At 44.3% G+C, this 23,016-nt stretch overlaps 2 protein-coding genes across 8 annotated transcripts in view; one reads left to right on the forward strand and one right to left on the reverse strand.

Moving 5' to 3' along the window:
• LOC106587746 (inositol hexakisphosphate and diphosphoinositol-pentakisphosphate kinase 2) overlaps nt 1–9,892 on the forward strand; it is a 52,131-nt gene extending 42,239 nt beyond the window's left edge. For 4 of the 6 annotated variants that reach the window (XM_082969653.1, XM_082969655.1, XM_082969656.1 and 1 more), the window contains 4 exons: nt 1,655–1,834; nt 5,043–5,180; nt 5,520–5,633; nt 6,350–9,892. In XM_082969653.1, the coding sequence (XP_082825779.1) occupies nt 1,655–1,834; nt 5,043–5,180; nt 5,520–5,633; nt 6,350–6,981 (1,064 nt within the window). In that variant the 3' untranslated portion in view covers nt 6,982–9,892. The remainder of the gene's footprint in view (nt 1–1,654; nt 1,835–5,042; nt 5,181–5,519; nt 5,634–6,349) is intronic. The other 2 variants (XM_045709005.2, XM_082969657.1) reach the window with 1 other exon arrangement.
• Nucleotides 9,893–15,697: 5,805 nt separating this feature from the next.
• LOC106587747 (uncharacterized) overlaps nt 15,698–23,016 on the reverse strand; it is an 84,201-nt gene continuing 76,882 nt past the window's right edge. For both annotated transcript variants that reach the window (XM_045708991.2, XM_045708992.2), the window contains 2 exons: nt 22,502–22,728; nt 15,698–21,265 (listed from right to left, as the gene is read on the reverse strand). In XM_045708991.2, coding sequence (XP_045564947.2) covers nt 21,110–21,265; nt 22,502–22,728 — 383 coding nt within the window. In that variant the 3' untranslated portion in view covers nt 15,698–21,109. The remainder of the gene's footprint in view (nt 21,266–22,501; nt 22,729–23,016) is intronic.

Genomic DNA, 23,016 nt, shown 5'->3' on the forward strand with positions numbered 1-23,016 from the left:
CCAAGATGAGATTGCAGTGGAGCCATGTGATAAGCTATTCTGTCTTTTGGAGTTTGAGGCGTTTCTCTGTCACTGCTGGGGACAGTTGGATGGAGCAGATTTTGCTGAGGTGTTTGTAGAAACCTGTGGGATGATTGGGTTGGATGGGGTCTGCTGAATGTTGCTTGAAGATTTTTGCCATATATGGTAGCTGGTCCAGAGCATGGAGGAATGGGATGGTTGACAGGAGAAGGTTGGCTGTTAGAAATGGCAGTAACTTACTGTACCTCCAAGTCACCCCATCTCTGTCCATACAATGGGTGATACCTCTCCTCCCTCCCTCCTCCCAGTCACCCCCTCTCTGTCCACACAATGGGTGATACCTCTCCCCCTCCTGCCAGTCTCCCCCTCTCTGTCCACACAATGGGTGATACCTCTCCCCCTCCTGCCAGTCTCCCCCTCTCTGTCCACACAATGGGTGATACCTCTCCCCCTCCTGCCAGTCTCCCCCTCTCTGTCCACACAATGGGTGATACCTCTCCCCCTCCTGCCAGTCTCCCCCTCTCTGTCCACACAATGGGTGATACCTCTCCTCCCTCCCTCCTGCCAGTCTCCCCCTCTCTGTCCACACAATGGGTGATACCTCTCCCCCTCCTGCCAGTCTCCCCCTCTCTGTCCACACAATGGGTAATACCTCTCCCCCTCCTGCCAGTCTCCCCCTCTCTGTCCACACAATGGGTGATACCTCTCCCCCTCCTGCCAGTCTCCCCCTCTCTGTCCACACAATGGGTAATACCTCTCCCCCTCCTGCCAGTCTCCCCCTCTCTGTCCACACAATGGGTGATACCTCTCCCCCTCCTGCCAGTCTCCCCCTCTCTGTCCACACAATGGGTAATACCTCTCCCCCTCCTGCCAGTCTCCCCCTCTCTGTCCACACAATGGGTGATACCTCTCCCCCTCCTGCCAGTCTCCCCCTCTCTGTCCACACAATGGGTAATACCTCTCCCCCTCCTGCCAGTCTCCCCCTCTCTGTCCACACAATGGGTGATACCTCTCCCCCTCCTGCCAGTCTCCCCCTCTCTGTCCACACAATGGGTAATACCTCTCCCCCTCCTGCCAGTCTCCCCCTCTCTGTCCACACAATGGGTAATACCTCTCCCCCTCCTGCCAGTCTCCCCCTCTCTGTCCACACAATGGGTAATACCTCTCCCCCTCCTGCCAGTCTCCCCCTCTCTGTCCACACAATGGGTAATACCTCTCCCCCTCCTGCCAGTCTCCCCCTCTCTGTCCACACAATGGGTGATACCTCTCCCCCTCCTGCCAGTCTCCCCCTCTCTGTCCACACAATGGGTGATACCTCTTCTTTGTCCTTCCTCCCATTACCTCTGCTGTGTCATTCATCCACTCCCTCCTCATTTCACTCCCCCCCCTTACTGTCCTTCTTTCCTCTCTTCCCCCTCTACTCTCTATCCTCCTATTCCTCTTGCATCCTCCTCTGCCTCCCACCTCATCTATCCACCTCTCCCTGCTCTCCTCCCACCTCTGGCTCTCCTCCATCCTCCCCATCTTCTTCCCTCATCCTTTATGGTCATCCTCTGCCTCCCCTCCTCCTTCCATCTCCTCCTCCCCTGCTCCATCCGTCCTATCCTCTCTCCTCCTGTTCCTCCTTCCCCAGAGCCCTTGGAGGAGCATCACGTGGCCCAGCTGTTGAGGCGCTTCTCCACTGATGCCAGCCTGTGCTGCCCTCTCTCTCTGGACGGGGCGCTGGCCCACCACCTCAACCAGTGCTCCTACCACCTCCGCCTCTTCCGTAACTGGCTCATCTCTGGCCAGGACCCCCTAGAGTACTTCTACGGTCAGCCCCCCAGCCCCTCTTCAACCCCCTGCCCTCCTATGCCCTTTAAACCCTCTGCTGTACTGCTTGCAGATTTGAGGTTTGGTTTGGTACTGGTGTGCTGCTAGTTACTGCCGCCGCAGTTGACTTTCGCCGCTTTGCCTTCGGTGGTTTGTTTGACGCATGCTTGCCTGCGACTTTTGGGAGAGCCGCTTGCCATTGGTGTGGTTTGGCTTTTTCAGGTGTCTTGCATTAGTTATCTTAACTGAATCTTATTTCCTCCCTGCAGTTCACTTCTTATTTGATCTTGCTTGTTTTTAGTACTAATGGTCTTAATTTGAGTGACTGTTGCCAACGTAGATCTTTTGAACCAGGAACTGGCTGCAGTTTGGAATGTAGCTTAGCTAGTGGATGGATGTTGTCAGATGCTGTTTGTCTGAAATGAAACACATTGTGTTGTATAAAACTGCGCAGCCTGTGACTAGATCACTTGTCTGAGATTAAACAACTACCTAGGTATTACTAGAAAACCAGAGAAATCATTGTTTTCTGGTTGAAATGACATTATAATTACGTAATATCAACTAGTTTCTGGTTATAATGACATTAGTTCAACCAGTTTTGCCCACTAGGATGTTCCTGATACAACATACTCAAACCATGTGGCATTTCAATTTAGCATAGCAATAGCATCCCTGTCTGGTTGGTGTAGACTTTGTTTAATGCTTTTCTATCCAATAGAGTGAACTTCGTCGTAAACTGTTTTTCACAATTGATGTGAAATGTACACGGATTACAGTGAATGGATGGTCTATCGACTGGACAGATTTTTTTCTTTGTAGACCCCTTGGGTTGTGTGATCTGAAGTGTTATGGTGCTTTACTGACTGTCAATAAGACCTGTTTCACACTACTGAGTCATGCTGAACTGTACAGCCCTGGTTACACATCCACCATAGTGGCAGAAAAAGACAGTGAAGAAAATATCCAAACCAGTACAGTTCGGGTCGGCGCAGTAGTGTGAAAGACAGCGTGCATGTCTGTCTTGCTTCCTGGATATGGATGGAGTCGTTTGTCCACTAAAATGGATAAAAATGTGTTGTACAGTAGACAGAAAGCGTACCCAAACTCGCTTCAACCCAGCCTGAACAAACAAGGGAATTGAGTGCTCGACTAAGGGACTGGAAAATCCCAAAAAGCATTTCTTACCCCAGGACATGTCAACAGGTGACTATTTGTAACAATATATAAAAAGGAGCGCTCTGTGTCTGCATTGATCTGAGTATTTATTTACGGGACGTACGTCGGGTTTGGGCGCCTTCATCAGAGCCTTGGGTAGGAAACCCACCTATATAGCTGAGCCATGATTAATACTCACGTAGTGCCGTGCGATCGCATAACACAGTGCTTCTTTTTCTTTATTCTCCTGTTAGTGTCCTGGGGTAAGGGATGCTTTTTGTGTTGTACAGTCGTTTTGTGTGAGATTTGTCTTGTACAGTACCAGTCAAAAGTTTGGACACCTACTCATTCAAGGTTTTTTCTTTATTCTGCGGTCCAGCTCATCCCAAACCATCTTAATTGTTTCGAGTTGTGGTTGTGGAGGCCAGGTCATCTGATGCAGCACTCCATCACTCTCTCTCTTGGTTAAATAGCCCTTTCACAGCCCAGAGGTGTGTTTTGGGTCATTGTCCTGTTGAAAAACAAATGATAGTCCCACTAAGCGCAAACCAGATGGGATGGCCAGATGTGTCGCTGCAGAATGCTGTGGTAGCCATGCTGGTTAAGTGTGCCTTGAATTCTAAATAAATCACAGACAGTGTTACAAGTTTTGCACCATCACACCTCCTCCATGCTTCACAGTGGGAACCACACATGCCGAGATCATCTGTTCACCTACTCTGCACCTCACAAAGACACGGCAGTTGGAACCAAAAATCTCAAATTTGGACTCATCAGACCAAAGGACAGATTTCCACCGGTCTAATGTCCATTGCTCGTGTTTCTTGGCCCAAGCAAGTCTCTTCTTCTTATTGGTGCCCTTTAGTAGTGGTTTCTTTACAGCAATTCTACCAAGAAGGCCTGATTCACGCAGTCTCCTCTGAACAGTTGATGTTGAGATGTGTCTGTTACTTGAACTCTGTGAAGCATTTATTTGGGCTGCAATTTCTGAGGCTGGTAACTCTAATGAACTTATCCTCTGCAGCAGAGGTAACTCTGGGTCTTCCTTTCCTGTGGCGGTCTTCATGAGAGCCAGTTTCATCATAGCGCTTGATGGTTTTTTGCGACAGCACTTTCAAAGAAACGTTCAAAGTTCTTGACATTTTCCGCATTGACTGACCTTCATGTCTTAAAGTAATGATGGACTGTCGTTTCTCTTTGCTTATTTGAGCTGTTCTTGCCGTAATGTGGACTTGGTCTTTTACCAAATAGGGCTATCTTCTGTATACCACTCCTACCTTGTCACAACACAATTGATTGGCTCAAATGCATTAAGAAGGAAAGAAATTCCACAAATTAACTTTTAACAAGGCACACCTGTTAATTGAAATGCATTCCAGGTGACTACCTCATGAAGCTGGTTGAGAGAATGCCAAGAGTGTGCAAAGCTGTCATCAAGGCAAAGGGGTTTGGCTACTTTGAAGAATTTCAAATATTTTGATTTGTTTTAACACTTTATTTTGGTTGCTACATGATTCCATATGTGTTATTTCATAGTTTTGATGTCTTCACTATTATTCTTCAATGTAAAAAATAGAAACCCTGGAATGAGAAGGTGTCTAAACCTTTGACTCATACTGTATGTGGTTACATGAATCAGGCATGTCCTGTGTCTGCCTCCAGTATTGTTTGTTTGGAAACCAACCTTGGCAGAAATGCACCATAACAGAAATACACTGTAACATTAGGGCAGTGTTCATCTTCCACCTCTAGTTCCAGAGAGCTATCCAGGGTGCAGGCTTTGGTTCCAGCCCAGCACTAACAAACAAATGAAACTTTGTGATCAGCTGATGGTAGTGCAGGGCTGGAACAAAGCACTCCACATCCAGAACTAGGACTGCCGGTGATGACTGCAGTAGGGTGAGTGACTGGCCTTGGGGACTGGGGAGGTGGTGTTGGCTGTAGTAGTGGGCCTGCCTGCTCCAGAGACCCCTCTAACCACCTCTCCTACCCCAGTCTGACTGAAGGGTGGTGGGGCTGCGGGCCTGGGTCTTTCCCCTCTCTGACTGCAGGCTTTGAAGGCTGCTCCATGGTGCCCTCCATCTACCCACTGGAGACGTTGCACAACTCGCTGTCCCTCAAGCAGGTGGATGAGTTCATCACCGCCGTGTGTGAGACTGGTGGAGATGCCCACTCCAGGACCACAAGAGGTAATGGACTGTTACACACACACACACACACACACACACACACACACAGGAAAACCACATAGAAACGTCTTGACGTGACAGATATAAGGTATCACTGGCTAATGAAACGCACACTGGATCACAGCCCTGTGTGAACCGCTCTCCTCACAGCCCTGTGTGAACCGCTCTCCTCACAGCCCTGTGTGAACCGCTCTCCTCACAGCCCTGTGTGAACCGCTCTCCTCACAGCCCTGTGTGAACCGCTCTCCTCACAGCCCTGTGTGAACCGCTCTCCTCACAGCCCTGTGTGAACCGCTCTCCTCACAGCCCTGTGTGAACCGCTCTCCTCTCTCCTCACAGCTCTGTCGGCCATGTTTGACTCTCAGAACCAGCCGTCGGTGGACTCCTACATGCCTCAGAGAGTCCTCTCCTCCTCCGTATCCCCCCGACAGCGCTCTGACAGACCTCCCTGGTGTGAGTGTTCATTCTCTTTCATGTAATTCATTTACCTTTTAGTTTGACCGGTTAAGTTGTTTTTAGAGCAGGAGAAGGAGTTGCATTGGGGAGTATTCGAGAGTGTTGGTTTGTGTTGGTATCTAGCATCAAATGACAATGTGTGTGTGTGTGTGTGTGTGTGTGTGTGTGTGTGTGTGTGTGTGTGTGTGTACATGTACATTCCAAAAAGTGTTTGTTAGAAGTTGGAGTTGAAATTTCTCATTTTAAGGCTTACATGTAATTGCCTCCCACAGTATCCCTAGGCTCCACTGTCTTAGGGCTATTTAAAGTGATTTACTACTACAGTGGCCCACCACAGCCTGTGTTGACTAACTGGGTTTCCAACCCTCTCCCACCGCTGTCTTCTATCATCTTCTGTAAACCACCTATTTCCTGATTTTTCAGAGGTGTGCTCAAGGACAGAAATGTTCTGTGTTTTAATGGTGGTTTTGTTCTAAGTGAAATCCCCAGGTACCATTTTCCTTAGCGGTGGGTAGGTTTGGCTTTTTTATGTGCTAACTAGCTCACAGTTCTTTCCTCTTTGGTCATGTCTTTCCCTGCACTCAATTGTAACCTATTAGCCACAATTTCAATATGATTAACATTTACCTTAGTTAAACATAATTGAATTGATAGATGACTGATTGCTTGGTACATTGATTCATTGATCATTTGTTTGGTCTCTGTCTCTGCAGACAGCAGCGGTCCGTCCAGTACAGTGTCCAGCGCTGGCCCCTCCTCCCCCACCACGGCAGACGCCTCCCCCCATTTTAGCTTCAGCGACAAGACGCCCTTCACCCCCCAGGAGATCGAGGAGATCCACTCCTGCCATCACAACACAGGCCAGCAGGCCCCTACTGCTGGCCCCCAAACCCCCAAACTCTCCAATCCCACCAGCCCCACGGAGGACCCGACCACCCCCTGCCAGACACCCCCAGAAGACAATCCTGAGGCCCCAGCCAGCCACCTGCCCCTGAGTGGGAACTCTGAAACAAGGCAGGAGGAGCCAGGCGAGTCCCCTGCTTCAACTGAGGCCACTTGCGGTGAAGTTCCAGACCTCAGCCCATTGAGCCCGTCTTCCCCACTGGCAGACCTCTCTCTGGGCCGTATGGACGAATACCTCCCCGGTTCTCTCCCGGTGCTCCTGGAGCTCAGAGAGAGCGGCAGTGAGGCAGGATCCAGCGCACAGACGCCCCAGTCCCCAGAGGGGCCTGACGAGTTCTTTGACACCCAGGAGACGGTGGAGATGTGGAGGGGCAGCACGGGGAGCCTCCCCCATTCTGGGATGCCACTAGAGGTGGGAGCCCCTCACGCGTCAGAGCCCTAGGTGGGGGCTCAGAGAACCAGAGAAGGAGCCTAGGTCTTCTAAGAGGCTAGAAGGAAGTAAGGTAGAACTTCTAGGGGGCTGGAAGGATGCTTCCAGGAAGCCCTTCAAAAACTCTTCAGCCAGTTCCATGTGGTGAACCCCCAGTGGGGCATCCTAGTGACCTAGTCTTAGACCAAGGCTTGTAACTTATGTCTGGTGAATAGTGGATCGGGCTGCTACTTCTTAGTGTTTCTCTACCCTGGTCGTGTTCATTAGGCACAAAAACTGAGGAAAGGGACTGAAAATGGGAGAGACTTCCTGGACTTGTCCATTAACATACGAGCATTTTCTATTTCCATTAAAAAACGTTTTAAAATGTTTTCCGTGGCCTGCCGTAATGAACACGACCCCAGTCTCTCTCCCACAGCTGTCTGTGAACCAGCCGTTGTAGGAGAACTCAGTATGATCATAGAACTACCACCTAGTACAGTACAACATCCTTATCATGACTGTCATGTATGGATGTTTTTGTTACTGTGTCCGATAGAAAGCCACTTGTTCTGAAGTGAAGCTTTGATGTTGCTGGTGTAAACAGTTTATAATGGGTGACATCTTCTATCCACTGAACAGCCCTCAGTGTGCACCATTGTGGAGATCTCGCCAAATATAACTGAAACATTTAAATTTGACGGGTGGGCTCGCATATTGCATCATGTACATTGCTACATACATACCGTTTACTATAGCTAGAATTGCAGCATGTCCACCAACTCATGGACATTGTAAAAGGAGATGGTTTGAGAGACATCTCACTTCAAGTATTGTGAGTAATACATTTATTTTTCCTGCTGGGAAATGTACATGTCAAAATGTGTTGGAAAATGTGTTTATTATATGTATATTGTGTTGCAATGTAATTTAAACAAAATTTCATCAAGTTCGGCTTCGGCAAACACAAACAAAGCCGTTTCGAAATGCATTTTCAGTTTGCAACTTTATTGCAGTATATTGAAATCATGGTCTTGTCACACATTGAAATGATAAATGCACCACATGACTGGTCTGTGACGTTTCATCAAACAGAAGATGTCACCCTGTGTGTTTCCCCAGTTGTCCTATTCTAGGTGATCCTCTCCCTGTGATGGTCTGTATCACCATTAAGGTCTGTTCACTTGATATGCGCCACAACTGTATTGCATCGAGCCAACAAGAGCCAAGCTAGGCTCTTATCAGCACGCTGAGCTCCGAGATAAAGTCTATTAAACTCTGATCTTGCGCTGCACCCGACCAAGCAGCGCTCAGCACCTTGTGCCGATCAAGTGAACGGGCCTTAGAAACTCCTGACCAGCAGCTGAGCTCTTTTCTTAGGGGTAAAGAAGATCTCCACTACATGTATGGTGAGATGTATTATTGCCGTTTCCTCTTTTGAGATGAAATATACTCAAATCCTAGCTTGGTCCCACACTGCACAGATGTAGGATCTTAATTTGAGCCAGTTTGCTACAGCAGGAAATTAATCTTGCAGGACCTGGAAATGTGGATTATAATTAATGGACATTTTTGTAGGGGGTCATTTGATACATTTTTAAGTGGAAATTACAAACTTCAGAATCCTTTTTAACATCAAATACACTACACAATTTGCATTTCCTGCATTGCAGGAAAGTTCTCCTGCAACAGGGTGATCAAATGAAGATCTTACATCTGTGTGCTGTAGCTAGCTCTTCTACTGTTGTCAAGCCATAAACGTTGTCACGACAATGAACGCAAACACAGCGGAGTTGGCTAAAGCACAAACGGACTGGAGCACCAGGCTACTATCCCTCTAGCCCAGGTTTGAAAACAGCCCCTTGTCACTTCCCCTAGCCCCTGAAGGACCTGCATAGGAGGGAGCAGTACTCCACCGACTTTTTTTGCCAAATTCCTTAAACCTCAACTACCACTTTAAGTAATCATATAGAAACCATATGACAAGAGAGATCTATATTTAACTTTGAATGACGCCTAGTGAGGTGATATTTTTAATGCAGAGCCATCAGATTTATTAACAGTTTTAACTTGTATCATAGCAACTGTATATTTTTGTAAAAGATCACCTCAAACACATTACTGTATTAAGCAATCTTTTTTTGGACTGAACAAAAGAGGTCAGGGTATTTTTGGATGGTTCTCTGTGGTTCCATTGCATTAGACCGTTTTTGTTGCAGGGCCTGTTCTGTGCGTGGACTGTTATCAGTGTGTGAGAGAGTAAATGAGATTCTGTATTTGACTATTGGGGTTGGTGCAGTCGTATCGTGATGTACTGTAGAGACGATTTATCTCTGTCACCTAACACAATTTAATGTCAGTCAAAGAATGAACAACACTGCTGCTGCATAGAATCAACATTAACACTGTAATCTGTCATTGTTTCATTTGATATGTACAGATGTGTGTCAATCTACACAATGAAAGTCTATCTGATTGTGTGTAATACCTTTGGTCTGTGTCTCCGGCCTACAGTAGGGGTTAGTGTTGTCTGTTGTAAAGTGTGTGCAACATTTCATCTACGGTTCAGGATGCTAAACTACACTGAAGTGCTGTGTCTGTTTGGTTTGGAAAGAGATTGATTAACCCTTTTTGAGTCATCTTTTTGAAGGAGTTGGAAAGTGAGTAGATAAAATGAAATAGCTTAATGAAGAATACCCTGTTTAGCTGCTATGCACTTCTAAACTCTTCATGAAGGCTTTACGCATGAAAAATGCACTTACATGCTTTTGGAGCTCTGTGATTTCAGCCTTTTAACTTAAAAGATTCAGCTGAGAAAACTCGCTCTGCTTTCATTTCTATGCTATTTGCTGTGTGGGGTAATCGGCTCAATGGCTCTATGGTTTCTACAAATGCAGGCCTATTTCTCTAAAGAATGTTCTGAATAAAATGTCCTGTGAAATTATATTTCTCCCACTGTGTGCTTCTATTGGATTTGACTTGTGAGTACATGGCTGTCTGAGGGATGACTGGCCTTTGTTCATATAACCATGCTTTTCCTGTTTTATATTTGTGAGCATCTGGACGGTACACAACGATTCCACGACAACAAAAAGACAGTATGGTGGATTGTACTTGCAGTACATAGCAACCCTTTACCAGCAGATAATAATATGGTTTACTTTACATTGACAATATTTATGTCTAACATGGCTCAAATCATATATTCATAAAAATGTAATCTAAATTGTGATTTGAATTGGTATGTTGTTGGCAGCGAGCAGTGGGTTATTGACTGATTGGGTCTACAGTGGTGCATCCTCACCCCTTTTTACGTTGACAGTATTTCCCATCCCCCTGTAGGTCAGTGACGTGAGCACTAACATTTTGTTAATGTTGTCTTACAGCCCAGTAATCTCATTGGGGTAACAACTGCCAGATGCCTCGTGCAACACGGGCCTGTTCAACGAAACAATGTTCAGATTAAAATGTGTTGTCTCATATACCATTGTCATGTATACTGAACAAAAATATAAACGCAACATGTAAAGTGTTGGTCCCATTTTCATGAGCTGAAATGAAACAACTAATACCAGATAAAAAAAATTAAAGTATGTAGAAAAAATAATGGAACAATTACATTTTAAATCCGATAGTCTTAGAGAACAAATGATCAGGGTTAATCTAAAATGTAAAAAATTGCATTGAATTTGTTCCAATATTTGAGTCAATCAGATACCGTAAGAACAAGGCAAAACCATGAGAATATGTGTATTATTGAAGAAAATTGGCTTTAAAACTGAACATGTTCTTAGCCACATGGTGCGGCAGGTAGCCTAGTGGTTAGAGCGTAGGGACAGTAACTGGAAGGTTGCTGGATCACATCCCTGAGCTGACAAGGTATAAATCTGTTGTTCGGGCAGAACGGGCGCCGAAGACGTGGATGTCGATTTATTTATTTTTCTAGATTTATTTGGGTACATCTTCCAATTCCAAATATGGTAGCAAAATGACTTTCTTTAAACAATGCATAAACATAAAGTTTAACAGTATAAAGGACTTGCATTATCTTTATCACTGATAACCATATCAATACTCTGTTCAACAGGAAAAAATGATGTATTGGAAACATCCTAAAAACGTCCCCGGATTGAGCCGGGAACTAGATGATTAAAAACCTATAGGCGACTAGGAACGTTCTAAGAGCGTCCTTGGGGATGTCCCCGGAAAAAAACGGGAACTAGACAAACTCCTTCAAAATGGCATTGTAACTGTTCAGTGAGATTTGGGCCAAGCATGGAATAGATAACCATCTGAAATGCTACTGTTGGACCAATTGGCGGCCACCCGACATTACCCCATTGCCCAGTACTGACAGTTGGAACACAAACACACAGGAACACTGCTCCACATTCATCCCATTTCAGAAAAGAGAGGAGAAAAGGAAGAACAGGCTCCGGCTACATCTGTTGGTCCTACTACATCGAGCTCATGTGACCCTGCGGATGATGTCATAGTTGTTGCCATTCAGCGTGTGCCAGCTGGGGCATTCAACAGATCGCTCCTCATTCACCAGCCACTCAAAGCACGGATTGTAGCCCGAGCTCGCCTCAAGACAATGGCTGATATATTGTGTAAGCAGTAAGCACAGTGGCAGAGTATTTGATCAGATCAATTCAGGCACAATCTAGACCTATTCCCGAATACTAATTATACAGATAGAATAACTTCTCTGTTACAGTTAATATTTATCTTTCCACCGTGTCTGTTTTACAATGCAAACACTCATCACTGTAACTGATCTCAGTGACAGTAGAAAAAAAGGGTCTCACAGCAAGCAACATTACATCCCTTGCCCAAATTGTGGAAATGCCCCCCACCCTCCTAAAGACAGACACTGGTGGCCAGCCTTGGCAGCACAAACTGCACATTGTTCCCTTGTCCAGACCTCCTTTCATATGCACAGGGACATTATTCAGGGTTCAATCTCCCCTTCATCACCACAGCATGACATCATCCCTAAATTCACCATGACATCATCCCCAAATTCACCATGACATCATCCACAAATTCACCGTAACATCATCCTAAATTCACCATGACATCATCCCAAATTCACAGGCATGTTGGGATAGAGACGTGGGGTCCTCAGCCAGTGCTATTATACACAGGCTATGGCTGTGTCAATTCCCCCCCCCATCTCCTGAAATGTGCACTTTCTCACATGGATTTAACATTGATGGAAACTCTGGCAAAGTCAGATTTGCGCCATTTTTATTTTTATTTAACCAGGTGGGCCAGTTGAGAACAAATTCTCATTTACAACTGCGACCTGGCCAAGATAAAGCAAAACTAGTGCAACAAAAACAACACAGAGTTACACATGGGATAAACAAATGTACAGTCAATAACACAATAGAAAAATCTATATACAGTGTGTGCAAATATAGTAAGACTAGGGAGGTAAGGCAATAAATAGGCCGTAGTGGCGAAATAATTACAATTTAGCATTAACACTGGAGTGATAGACGTGCAGATGATAATGTGCAAAAGAGCAAAAAAATAACAATATGGGGATGAGGTAGTTGGGTGGGCTATTTACAGATGGGCTGTGTACAGGTGCAGTGATCGGTAAGCTGCTCTGACAGCTGATGCTTATACTTAGTGAGGGAGATATAAGTCTCAAGCTTCAGTGACTTTTGCAATTTGTTCCAGTCATTGGCAGCAGAGAACTGGAAGGAAAGGCGACCAAAGGAGGTGTTGGCTTTGGGGATGGCCAGTGAAATATAACTGCTGGAGCGCGTGCTACAGGTGGGTGTTTCTATGGTGACCAGTGAGCTGTGATAAGGCGGGGCTTTACCTAGCAAAGACTTATAGATGACCTGGAGCCATTGGGTTTGGCGACGGATATGTAGCAAGGGCCAGCCAATGAGAGCATACAGGTCGCAGTGGTGGGTAGTATATGGGGCTTTAGTGACAAAACGGATGGCACTGTGATAGACTACATCCAATTTGCTGAGTAAAGTGTTGGGGGCTATTTTGTAAATGACATCGCCGAAGTCAAGGATCGGTAGGATAGTCAGTTTTACGAGGGTATGTTTGGCAGCATGAGTGAAGGATGCTTTGTTGCGAAATAGGAAGCCGATTCTAGATTTAATTTTGGATTGGAGATGCTTAATGTGAGTCTGTAAGGAGAGTTTACAGTCTAACCAGACACCTAGTTATTTATAGTTGTCCACAAGTCAGAACCGTCCAGAGTAGTGATACTAGTCGGGCGAGGGGTGCAGGCAGCGATCGGTTGAAGAGCATGCATTTAGTTTTACTAGCATTTAAGAGCAGTTGGAGGCCACGGAAGGAGTGTTGTATGGCATTGAAGCTCGTTTGGAAATTTGTTAACACAGTGTCCAAGGAAGAGCCAGAAGTACACAGAATGGTGTCGTCTGCGTAGAGTTGGATCAGAGAATTACCCGCAGCAAGAGCGACATCATTGATATATACAGAGAAAAGAGTCGGCCCTAGAATTGAACCCTGTGGCACCCCATAGAGACTGCCAGAGGTCCGGACAACAAGCCCTCCGATTTGACACACTGAACTCTATCTGAGAAGTAGTTGGTGAACCAGGCGAGGCAGTCATTTGAGAAACCAACGCTATTGAGTCTGCCGAAAAGAATGTGGTGATTGACAGAGTCGAAAGCCTTGGCCAGGTCGATGAAGACGGCTGCACAGTACTGTCTTTTATCGATGGCGGTTATGACATTGTTTAGGACCTTGAGCGTGGCTGAGGTGCACCCGTGACCAGCTCGGAAACCAGATTGCACAGCGGAGAAGGTACGGTGGGATTCGAAATGGTTGGTGATCTGTTTGTTACCTTGGCTTTCGAAAACTTGAGAAAGGCAGGGCAGAATGGATATAGGTCTGTAACAGTTTGGGTCTAGAGTGTCTCCTCCTTTGAAGAGGGGGATGGCAGCGTTCCAATCTTTAGGAATCTCAGATGATACGAAAGAGAGGTTGAACAGGCCAGTAATAGGGGTTGCAACAGTTGCGACGGATAATTTTAGGAAGAGAGGGTACAGATTGTCTAGCCCAGCTGATTTGTAGGGGTCAAGATTTTGCAGCTCTTTTAGAACATCAGCTATCTGGATTTGGGTGAAGGAGAAGCGGGGGGGGGGGCTTAGACTAGTTGCTCCGGGGGGTGCAGAGCTGTTGGTCGGGGTAGGGGTAGCCAGGTGGAAAGCATGGCAGGCCGTAGGAAAATGGTTATTGAAATTCTTGATTATTGTAGATGTATTGATGGTGAGTGTTTCCTAGCCTCAGTGCAGTGGGCAGCTGGGAGGAGGTGCTCTTATTCTCCATGGATTTTACTGTCCCAATTTTGGGGGGAATTATTGATACAGCATGCAAATTTCTGTTAGGAAAGCAAAGGCTAGCTTTTTCAAACTGACTTTGTATATTGGTTCCTGACTTCCCTGAAAAGTTGCATGTCGCGGGTGCTATTTGATGCTAATGCAGTATGCCACAGGATGTTTTTGTGCTGGTCAAGGGCAGTCAAGTCAGGAGTGAACCAGGGGCTATATCTGTTCTTAGTTCTAAATTTTTTGAATGGGGCATGCTTATTTAAGATGGTGAGGAAAGCACTTTTAAAGAACAACCAGGCATCCTCCACTTACGGGATGAGGTCAATATCCTTCCAGGATACCCGGGCCAGGTCGATTAGAAAGGCCTGCTCGCTGAAGTATTTTAGGGAGTGTTTGACAGTGATTGATTACAGATGCAGGCAATGCGGCAGTGATCGCTGAGATCCTGGTTGAAGACAGCAGAGGTGTATTTGGAGGGCAAATTGGTCAGGATGATATCTATGAGGGTGCCCATGTTTACTGATTTAGGGTTGTACCTGGTAGGTTCCTTGATCATTTGTGTGAGATTGAGGGCATCTATCTTAGATTGTAGGACAGCCGGGTTGTTAAGCATATCCCAATTTAGGTCACCTAACAGTACGAACTCTGAAGATAGATGGGAGGCAATCAATTCACATATGGTGTCCAGGGCACAGCTGGGTGCTGAGGGGGGTCTTTAACAAGCGGCAACAGTGAGAGACTTATTTCTGCAAAGGTGGATTTTTAAAAGTAGAAGCTCGAACTGTTTGGGCACAGACCTGGATAGTAAGACAGAACTCTACAGGCTATCTCTGCAGGCTATCTCTGCAGTAGACTGCAACTCCGCCCCCTTTAGCAGTTCTATCTTGATGGAAAATGTTGTAGTTGGGGATGGAAATTTCAGAATTTTTGGTGGTCTTCCTAAACCAGGATTCAGACAAGGCTAGGACATCAGGGTTGGTGGAGTGTGCTAAAGCAGTGAATAAAACAAACTTAGGGAGGACGCTTCTGATGTTAACATGCATGAAACCAAGGCTTTTACGGTTACAGAAGTCAACAAATGAGAGCACCTGGGGAATAGGTGTAGTACTGGGGGCTACAGGGCCTGGATTAACCTCTACATCACCAGAGGAGGAGTAGGATGAGGGTACGGCTAAAGGCTATAAGAACTGGTCGTCTAGTGCGTTGGGAACAGAGAATAAAAGGAGCAGATTTCTGGGCGTGGTAGAATAGATTCAGGGTATAATGTACTGACAAGGGTATGGTAGGATGTGAGTACAGTGGAGGTAAACCTAGGCATTGAATTCAACATTTGTATTTATTATGGATCCCCATTAGCTGCTGCCAAGGTATCCAGGCACTCATATCAGAAGTTACCTGAAATCAGACACAGTTGAGGCTTTTTGTATTCTTTAATACATGTTTTATTGATGATCACCACACTTTTCCCTTTGACAATAAATCTGCTGAAGTTCTATGTTCCTTTACATGTTAAAGATAGATACAGAAGTATATTGCACTTAAAACAAAAGATTTAAGAACAGTCATGAAGCTCGCAAAAAGAAAGAGGAAAGCGATCACAACGCCTTCCTTACAGCACAGCCGGTGGAGGCAAGACGACGACCTTGCACCAGCCTTCCCCATACCATCCACAGTTAGCTTTTTTAAATATGCATCTTTTAAAATAGCGTTTCTATTTTATTCATTTTTAAACTTACCTACAGGATTAGAACTAATAAGGTAGCATGCACAGACGAGCAGAGTTTATTGGAATGATGGACAATCTTCATGAGGATTTTCTGCATCAGGATTCTGAGGAGTTTTGGAGAATTGAACTGAATTATTATTTTTTGCACAATACATTGATACTGTTACTGTTTTTGTTCTGTTAGTTTTTTTTATTATGAAAAATTCACTGTGTGAACCATTATAAATACCCTAGATATAAAATGTATTGATATAGTGATCCGAGTCACTATCTGGCAGTCAGTTTTGTGTGATGTGGTTTGTGTTTGTCTATGAATACAATGTTAATTCTAGTCTTCAGAATGACGCTGACATGAGTTAACAGTTGATGTCTCGTTAAGACAACCTTGAAGTCAAAGACCACAGGAAAACTGGTAGAGTTGCTGAGATATAAAGGGATACTGTTGTTCTGAATCCCATTCTCTATGTGAAAGCCAATTGCAAGCACTGTAAAATTATCCAATATTTGCTATACAGAATGTACTCTCAGCTAAACAATATAGCAGGCATGTTAGTATGCCTTTGAAAAACAGTTAGTAAGACAATTACCTGTACGGTCAGTCTCTGAAAATCAGTCTCTGAAAATGAAGAACTTGTCCAATTTTCTTTAATCAATCGCTGACTAATTAATTGCACTCGTTTCTCAGGGCAACCATTAGAAATAGACAGACTTCAGACAAGAGTAAAGAAATAAAATAACAGACATTCTACCCTAAAAATAAGTTTGATATGCACTGTATTCACACACAATAGAGGAGACAGTCTGACTTTGACTGACAACCCTTTTGAGTTGATGGAGCAGAAAACATATACAACTACTAACTAGTATGTCACCAAGGCAACCAAGATATCAATGTCCTCCACGGAGAACGTAAAGGTTAATCTGCTTCTTCACATTCGGATCAGCTGGAACACTCAGAACTAGCCTGGTTAAACCAGACTGAACGCTGCTCTCAGTATTGTTATCGCAGAACTGCTCTCTGTCTGTCAATTAACCAGACTCTCTCAGAACTGCTCTCTGTCTGTCAATTAACCAGGCTATCTCAGAACTGCTCTCTGTCTGTCAATTAACCAGGCTATCTCAGAACTGCTCTCTGTCTGTCAATTAACCAGGCTATCTCAGAACTGCTCTCTGTCTGTCAATTAACCAGGCTCTCTCAGAACTGCTCTCTGTCTGTCAATTAACCAGGCTCTCTCAGAACTGCTCTCTGTCTGTCAATTAACCAGGCTCTCTCAGAACTGCTCTCTGTCTGTCAATTAACCAGGCTCTCTCAGAACTGCTCTCTGTCTGTCAATTAACCAGGCTCTCTCAGAACTGCTCTCTGTCTGTCAATTAACCAGGCTCTCTCAGAACTGCTCTCTGTCTGTCAATTAACCAGGCTCTCTCAGAACTGCTCTCTGTCTGTCAATTAACCAGGCTCTCTCAGAACTGCTCTCTGTCTGTCAATTAACCAGGCTCTCTCAGAACTGCTCTCTGTCTGTCAATTAACCAGGCTCTCTCAGAACTGCTCTCTGTCTGTCAATTAACCAGGCTCTCTCAGAACTGCTCTCTGTCTGTCAATTAACCAGGCTCTCTCAGAACTGCTCTCTGTCTGTCAATTAACCAGGCTCTCTCAGAACTGCTCTCTGTCTGTCAATTAACCAGGCTCTCTCAGAACTGCTCTCTGTCTGTCAATTAACCAGGCTCTCTCAGAACTGCTCTCTGTCTGTCAATTAACCAGGCTCTCTCAGAACTGCTCTCTGTCTGTCAATTAACCAGGCTCTCTCAGAACTGCTCTCTGTCTGTCAATTAACCAGGCTATCTCAGAACTGCTCTCTGTCTGTCAATTAACCAGGCTATCTCAGAACTGCTCTCTGTCAGTTAACCAGGCTATCTCAGAACTGCTCTCTGTCAGCTAACCAGGCTATCTCAGAACTGCTCTCTGTCAGTTAACCAGGCTATCTCAGAACTGCTCTGTCTGATAATCTGCATGGTCCGGTACATTCGTGCAATGAGCTTCGGCAACGAAAAGAAAAAGACATTGCCTGATTCAAAACATGTTTACTGAAAGCATTTGACAATTCATTCTATTTTCTTTGTCTCTATGATATTATTTACGTGTGTGCGCCATATGTGTCTCAGAAAAACTGGAATACATGGCTGAATATTCTGATTAGCCTCAAAGATCGCGCAATGGTACAATTTGTCTAGACCCTCAAACAAGGCGTGTTATAATTTGTTCTTTGTAAGGCTCAAAAACTCAATGTCATGATGCAATAAAATGGAATTAAAACATGTATTTTTGTCTCGTTTTCTAACAGTTAGTTTCTAACAATCTACTTAGTTAGTCCTAACTTACAGTAATATTAAAGGATACAATTACAAACTGTGCACACAAATGAAAACCCATCTTAAATAACACTGAAAATTACATTCTAGACACACCGACTATGATCACATAAAATCAAAAGCAAATTGTACATTTTGTTTTTAAAAAACATTCCAAGGCATTGAGTCAAGGTGATTGTGGTAGAGCAAAAACCTTTTGGCCTCTGCTCCCAAAGTTAATGGTTCTAAAACAGCCTTAGAGCAAAACACCTCTTTCCCTTTCCATGGGCATCATAAGGATTAAGAAAATAATACAACTCAATAGGAGATAACACGTCTGTCTGTGAGTTAACATTTCCAGCAAAGCTCTCTTTTTCTGATTAAAAATGACTGCTTTTGTGTTAAAGAACATAAACACAATTGGTAGAAATCCCAAATTAGAGTATTTTCATATGACTGGGCCTACAAGTTCTTAGAATAAGGGTTTGACCACAGTTGGTTCTTGTTAAGTGGTTTGATAATTTGTGCTTCTTGTTCACTATCGCCGACAGAGAATATCAGACCCTGTGATTTAAACACTGGTAAAAGTACCATGTTAGTTTGCTTAGTAGGATGTGCAAATCATATTTTTGGACCTTTGCTTTTAGTTTAGTGATCATACTACAACACTGACCTGCCCACCTAGCCACTACTTTACCATGGCAAACCATCCTCCATGTCTGCACCAAACATGCCATGATGAGAACATTCTAATCTGCATTCCAACTACAATGTAATTGTCTTGGAGCTTTCAGTGCCAACATGGCGCCCGTTCAAATTCTGAGACCGAAACTGAGTTTGCCGAACACTGAATATCTATGGCTTAGCCACAAGGGCCATTTCAAGCAAGCATCTGAGTCTTCCTTGAACACGCGACAGGACAGAAAGGCACATGTGGGTGACAGTCAAACCTCTGTCATCTATGGAACCGCCCCACAATGTTCATCAACGTTAATGCACGCCACAAACACCTCACAGACAAGTCTTCAGACACTCAATCAAACTATTACCCTGTACAGGCGATGGGCCATGAGCTCACAACCACATGGTCCTATTGCTGTAGTCATAACCAGGTTAGGTATGACTGCCCCAAATGGCACCATATTCCCTATGTAGTGCACTACCATAAGGCTCTGGTCAAAAGTAGTGCACTACATAGGGAATAGGGTGCCATTTGGGACAATACCTTGATGGTCATAGCTGGAGTACATACCACTAGTCTACACTATCTTCACCTTACACAAATTCCAAATCACACCCATGTCTCTTAAAGGGTCAATACTAAATGTGAGAATAATCATATGATCTGTGATACCTTCCCAAAGTGTGGACCTACTCCAGTTCCCAGACACTGTCGGTCTGTAGCTCTGCAGATAAAATAGCGGAGGGTTGTTGTCTTTAAGTTGTGTAACATCTTTAACCTGACAGCCTCCTTTCTATCAATGAGTTCATGAACACAAACAAGCTGCTTAAGATATTTGTCATTTCATAAGCCACACTATTCCAAGCCAATGTGTAATGCTTACAGTATGTTATACATGCGTATAAATGCTATGACGAGGAAGTAGTACATTGAATGTAGCAACATTGCAACCTGACATACAGTCATCAAAATGTTGCAATGTGAGTATTCTCCTTTCCTTCCACACAATAGCATACATTGGCCTGGTCCAAGATATGTTTGTGGATGCAAGCTTGGAAAATAAATGCAAGGGTAATCTACTGTGCATGTTGTATATTGTACAATATACAACAGCCCTGTTCGACAGATCTGGATGTGTTCTGGCTGGGAACATTCTCAAAAGACTACACTTTACAACCAGACAACACTGACAGTTACAATTTACTGTACGCAATATGGCGCTTGAGAAATCCATTAAAAGCGAATTTCACCTTGCAGAAATAACATGAAAACTGAATGGCACACACAACACCTTTGAGTATGACTCGATTTGTTTTTTCCACCCTATTCTACTACAAACATAATTATTCGACATCTAAAAGACTCTTAGAGACAATCTACTTAGAATATCATCTATGTCAATGTGTCAATATTAGGCACAAAGTTCAATGAGTGGCACGTGGATGAGAAAAGTACCGTTGGCATTAGCATGGCGTATTCAGTTCTACAAAACATATAAACACTAAAGTACAAAATGTTTTTTAGTGTTCTAACTTCTTTAAACAAAGATGAAGTTGTTGTTGATTAAGTTGTAAGTTGAATAAGTTGTTGTTGTTGATGACTCTGTAACATTATAATTGGGCATACTTGTGCTTTGAATTATGCCTATTAGAAGAAAATCTGTCTTAACTTGAAGGAAACTGTAATTATTGCCTGGACATTTTGCCTGGATTTCTACCGTATGCACAACCGTACTTGTTTCCTTTAATAAACCTTAGAATTATAGTAGAGGAGCGTTATAGTCTGAAGAGCACCTTTATAATACAAACAATGACAATAACCATAATCAAACGTGTGGTTGTTGAATATCGCTGTGTCTAAAATGACACCCTACTCCACATACAGTCCAGTGCACTACTTTAGACCAGAGTTCTATGTTAGCTATAAGACAAATAGGGTGCAATTTGAGATGTACTGTTATGATTTAAGTAAGAAATAAATCCCTAGAAAAGGCAGATCCAAAATATTTAAACAGACAGACTGAACCAGGGGTGTGTTGTCCCATTACAGAGGGGAAGAGAGGGGGGATGGGGCTTAAAATTCGATCTTGCAGGCGGGGAAAGACTCATCCTGCATGACCACGGTGCTGCTGGAGGCCAGGACCATGATGTTTAGCTCCTGCTGCCGTTCATGGGTCTGCTGGTACCACTCCCGAGTCACATCTGTGTCATGGGTGGGAATCAACGTCACCTGCAGGACAGAGAGAAAGAGAGAGAGGCAGAGAGAATGAGGTAATGGATAGAGGTAGGAGGAAGAAAGGAAGAAAATCAGAGAAGAAGAAGATGGGGAGAACATTAGAGAGAGAAGGGAGAGATGAAAAGGTGAGAGGGAGAAAGATGGGAGATGGTGATTTAACCAGGTGTTAAAGCAGACAAAGAAATCCCATGGCTGAAACTGAAGTCCATCTCAGATTGATTGTCTGGAGCCAAGTTAATTTCCCCTTTCATGTAAAAAGTCATGACCATCGTGCTTTTATGGAAAGAGGATAATTTTGAACATGTATTAAACTGCAAGTTTGACCAATTCCAGTCCCCTTGATCTGCAGTCCTATAAAAGGGCCTGTCCCTTGGTCGATATTATCAGATGTGCTATTAACAATAAGCTTTATCACCTGTGGCCCAACTGATGCAGCATAGTGTCTATACATACATAGGTTGAAGCATGGGGTTTATCCATCTGTATTTACCCCATTGGACACAACATCCTGATTGATATTATTATTATTATTTAGAATTATTGTTAATAATTATTCATTATTATTAAATTGGAAAAATATGTTTTTTTTCTTGGTTTCTATTACAAAGTATGCCATTGCCCTTTAAGAGCTCTGTTGCACAGCTGTGCCTAAACCATGCTTGAAACTCAGGTTGTAACTGCATTTTTTAAATGATGACACGCGGGCAATTGTGGGAGTAGGGAAATAAATGTGGCAGCAATGGAAAGCTGGGATTCCCCTCTCTTTAAACAAAAGCCAAAACTGCTTTCTGAAGTGTTTTCCCCACGCTTGCATGAACAATGGTTGTGCATTGACTGCTTGTCAGAATACGTTTCCCTCCCTATGGCTCTCGCAACTTAAATGCACCTCGAGAGGAATATTTCTCCCGCATAGAACACACAACAACAAGTCGTCTAGGTAAATAGGTCAACTATTCTACTATGGGGTTGTCTGATTGTTTTAACAACACCATTACATGGCAGAAATAGCAGCACTGGTTCCATCCTGAGTGATAAATTAGAGGCTTTGAATTGCTTTGCAAGGAGCTACAGTAGGCTACACTCCGCTGTTTGAGTTGAGCGCCACAGGTAGTCAGGTGTGCTAGTTAGTTAGTTAAGATGCATAGGGAGTGAATGTCATGCACAGGTGATGTATTGATCCATCAACTGAATGACTGAGCTCCATCTAATTCTATGGTAGTGATTTGTTACCTGTAGGTTGGATCCCCACTGGGCCTTGCCCTCCAGTAGAGCGTCCAGGACCACTCGGCTGGGCTCGTCATTGCCCATATCGTTCCCGCTCACCACGTAGTATGCAGAGCGGACGCGTTTGAAGAACTCCTGGTCCACGTTCTTAGCACTGCAGTGGTTGGGGATGTAGGCCAAGTCTACGTAGACAGGAGGGCCTTGGGGAACCACGGAACTGGACCTCTGAGAGCCTAGGGGGAAGGACAAGGAGTCAGTGCTCAGACGTTTCCATACGATTTGATGCTTTCCACAAGGTCGCTGGTTTAATCTCTGCTCCAACTGCTTATTTCCTCCCTCCCCCCTCCTTTCCTCAATCACTTTCCACAGCCTAGCAGCCTTGACTTAGCCTGGTCCCAGATCTGTTTGTGCTATGTTGTGCAATGTGTAATGCACTGTACTGTACACTACTAGTCATATTATGCATAACATAATAATACGATTGTTGAATAAATATACTGTATAATGGGGACCCTTGTTAC

Source organism: Salmo salar, chromosome 26 (genome assembly GCF_965601325.2).
Source record: "Salmo salar chromosome 26, fSalSal1, whole genome shotgun sequence".
In the NCBI taxonomy this organism is placed as follows: Eukaryota; Metazoa; Chordata; class Actinopteri; order Salmoniformes; family Salmonidae; genus Salmo; species Salmo salar.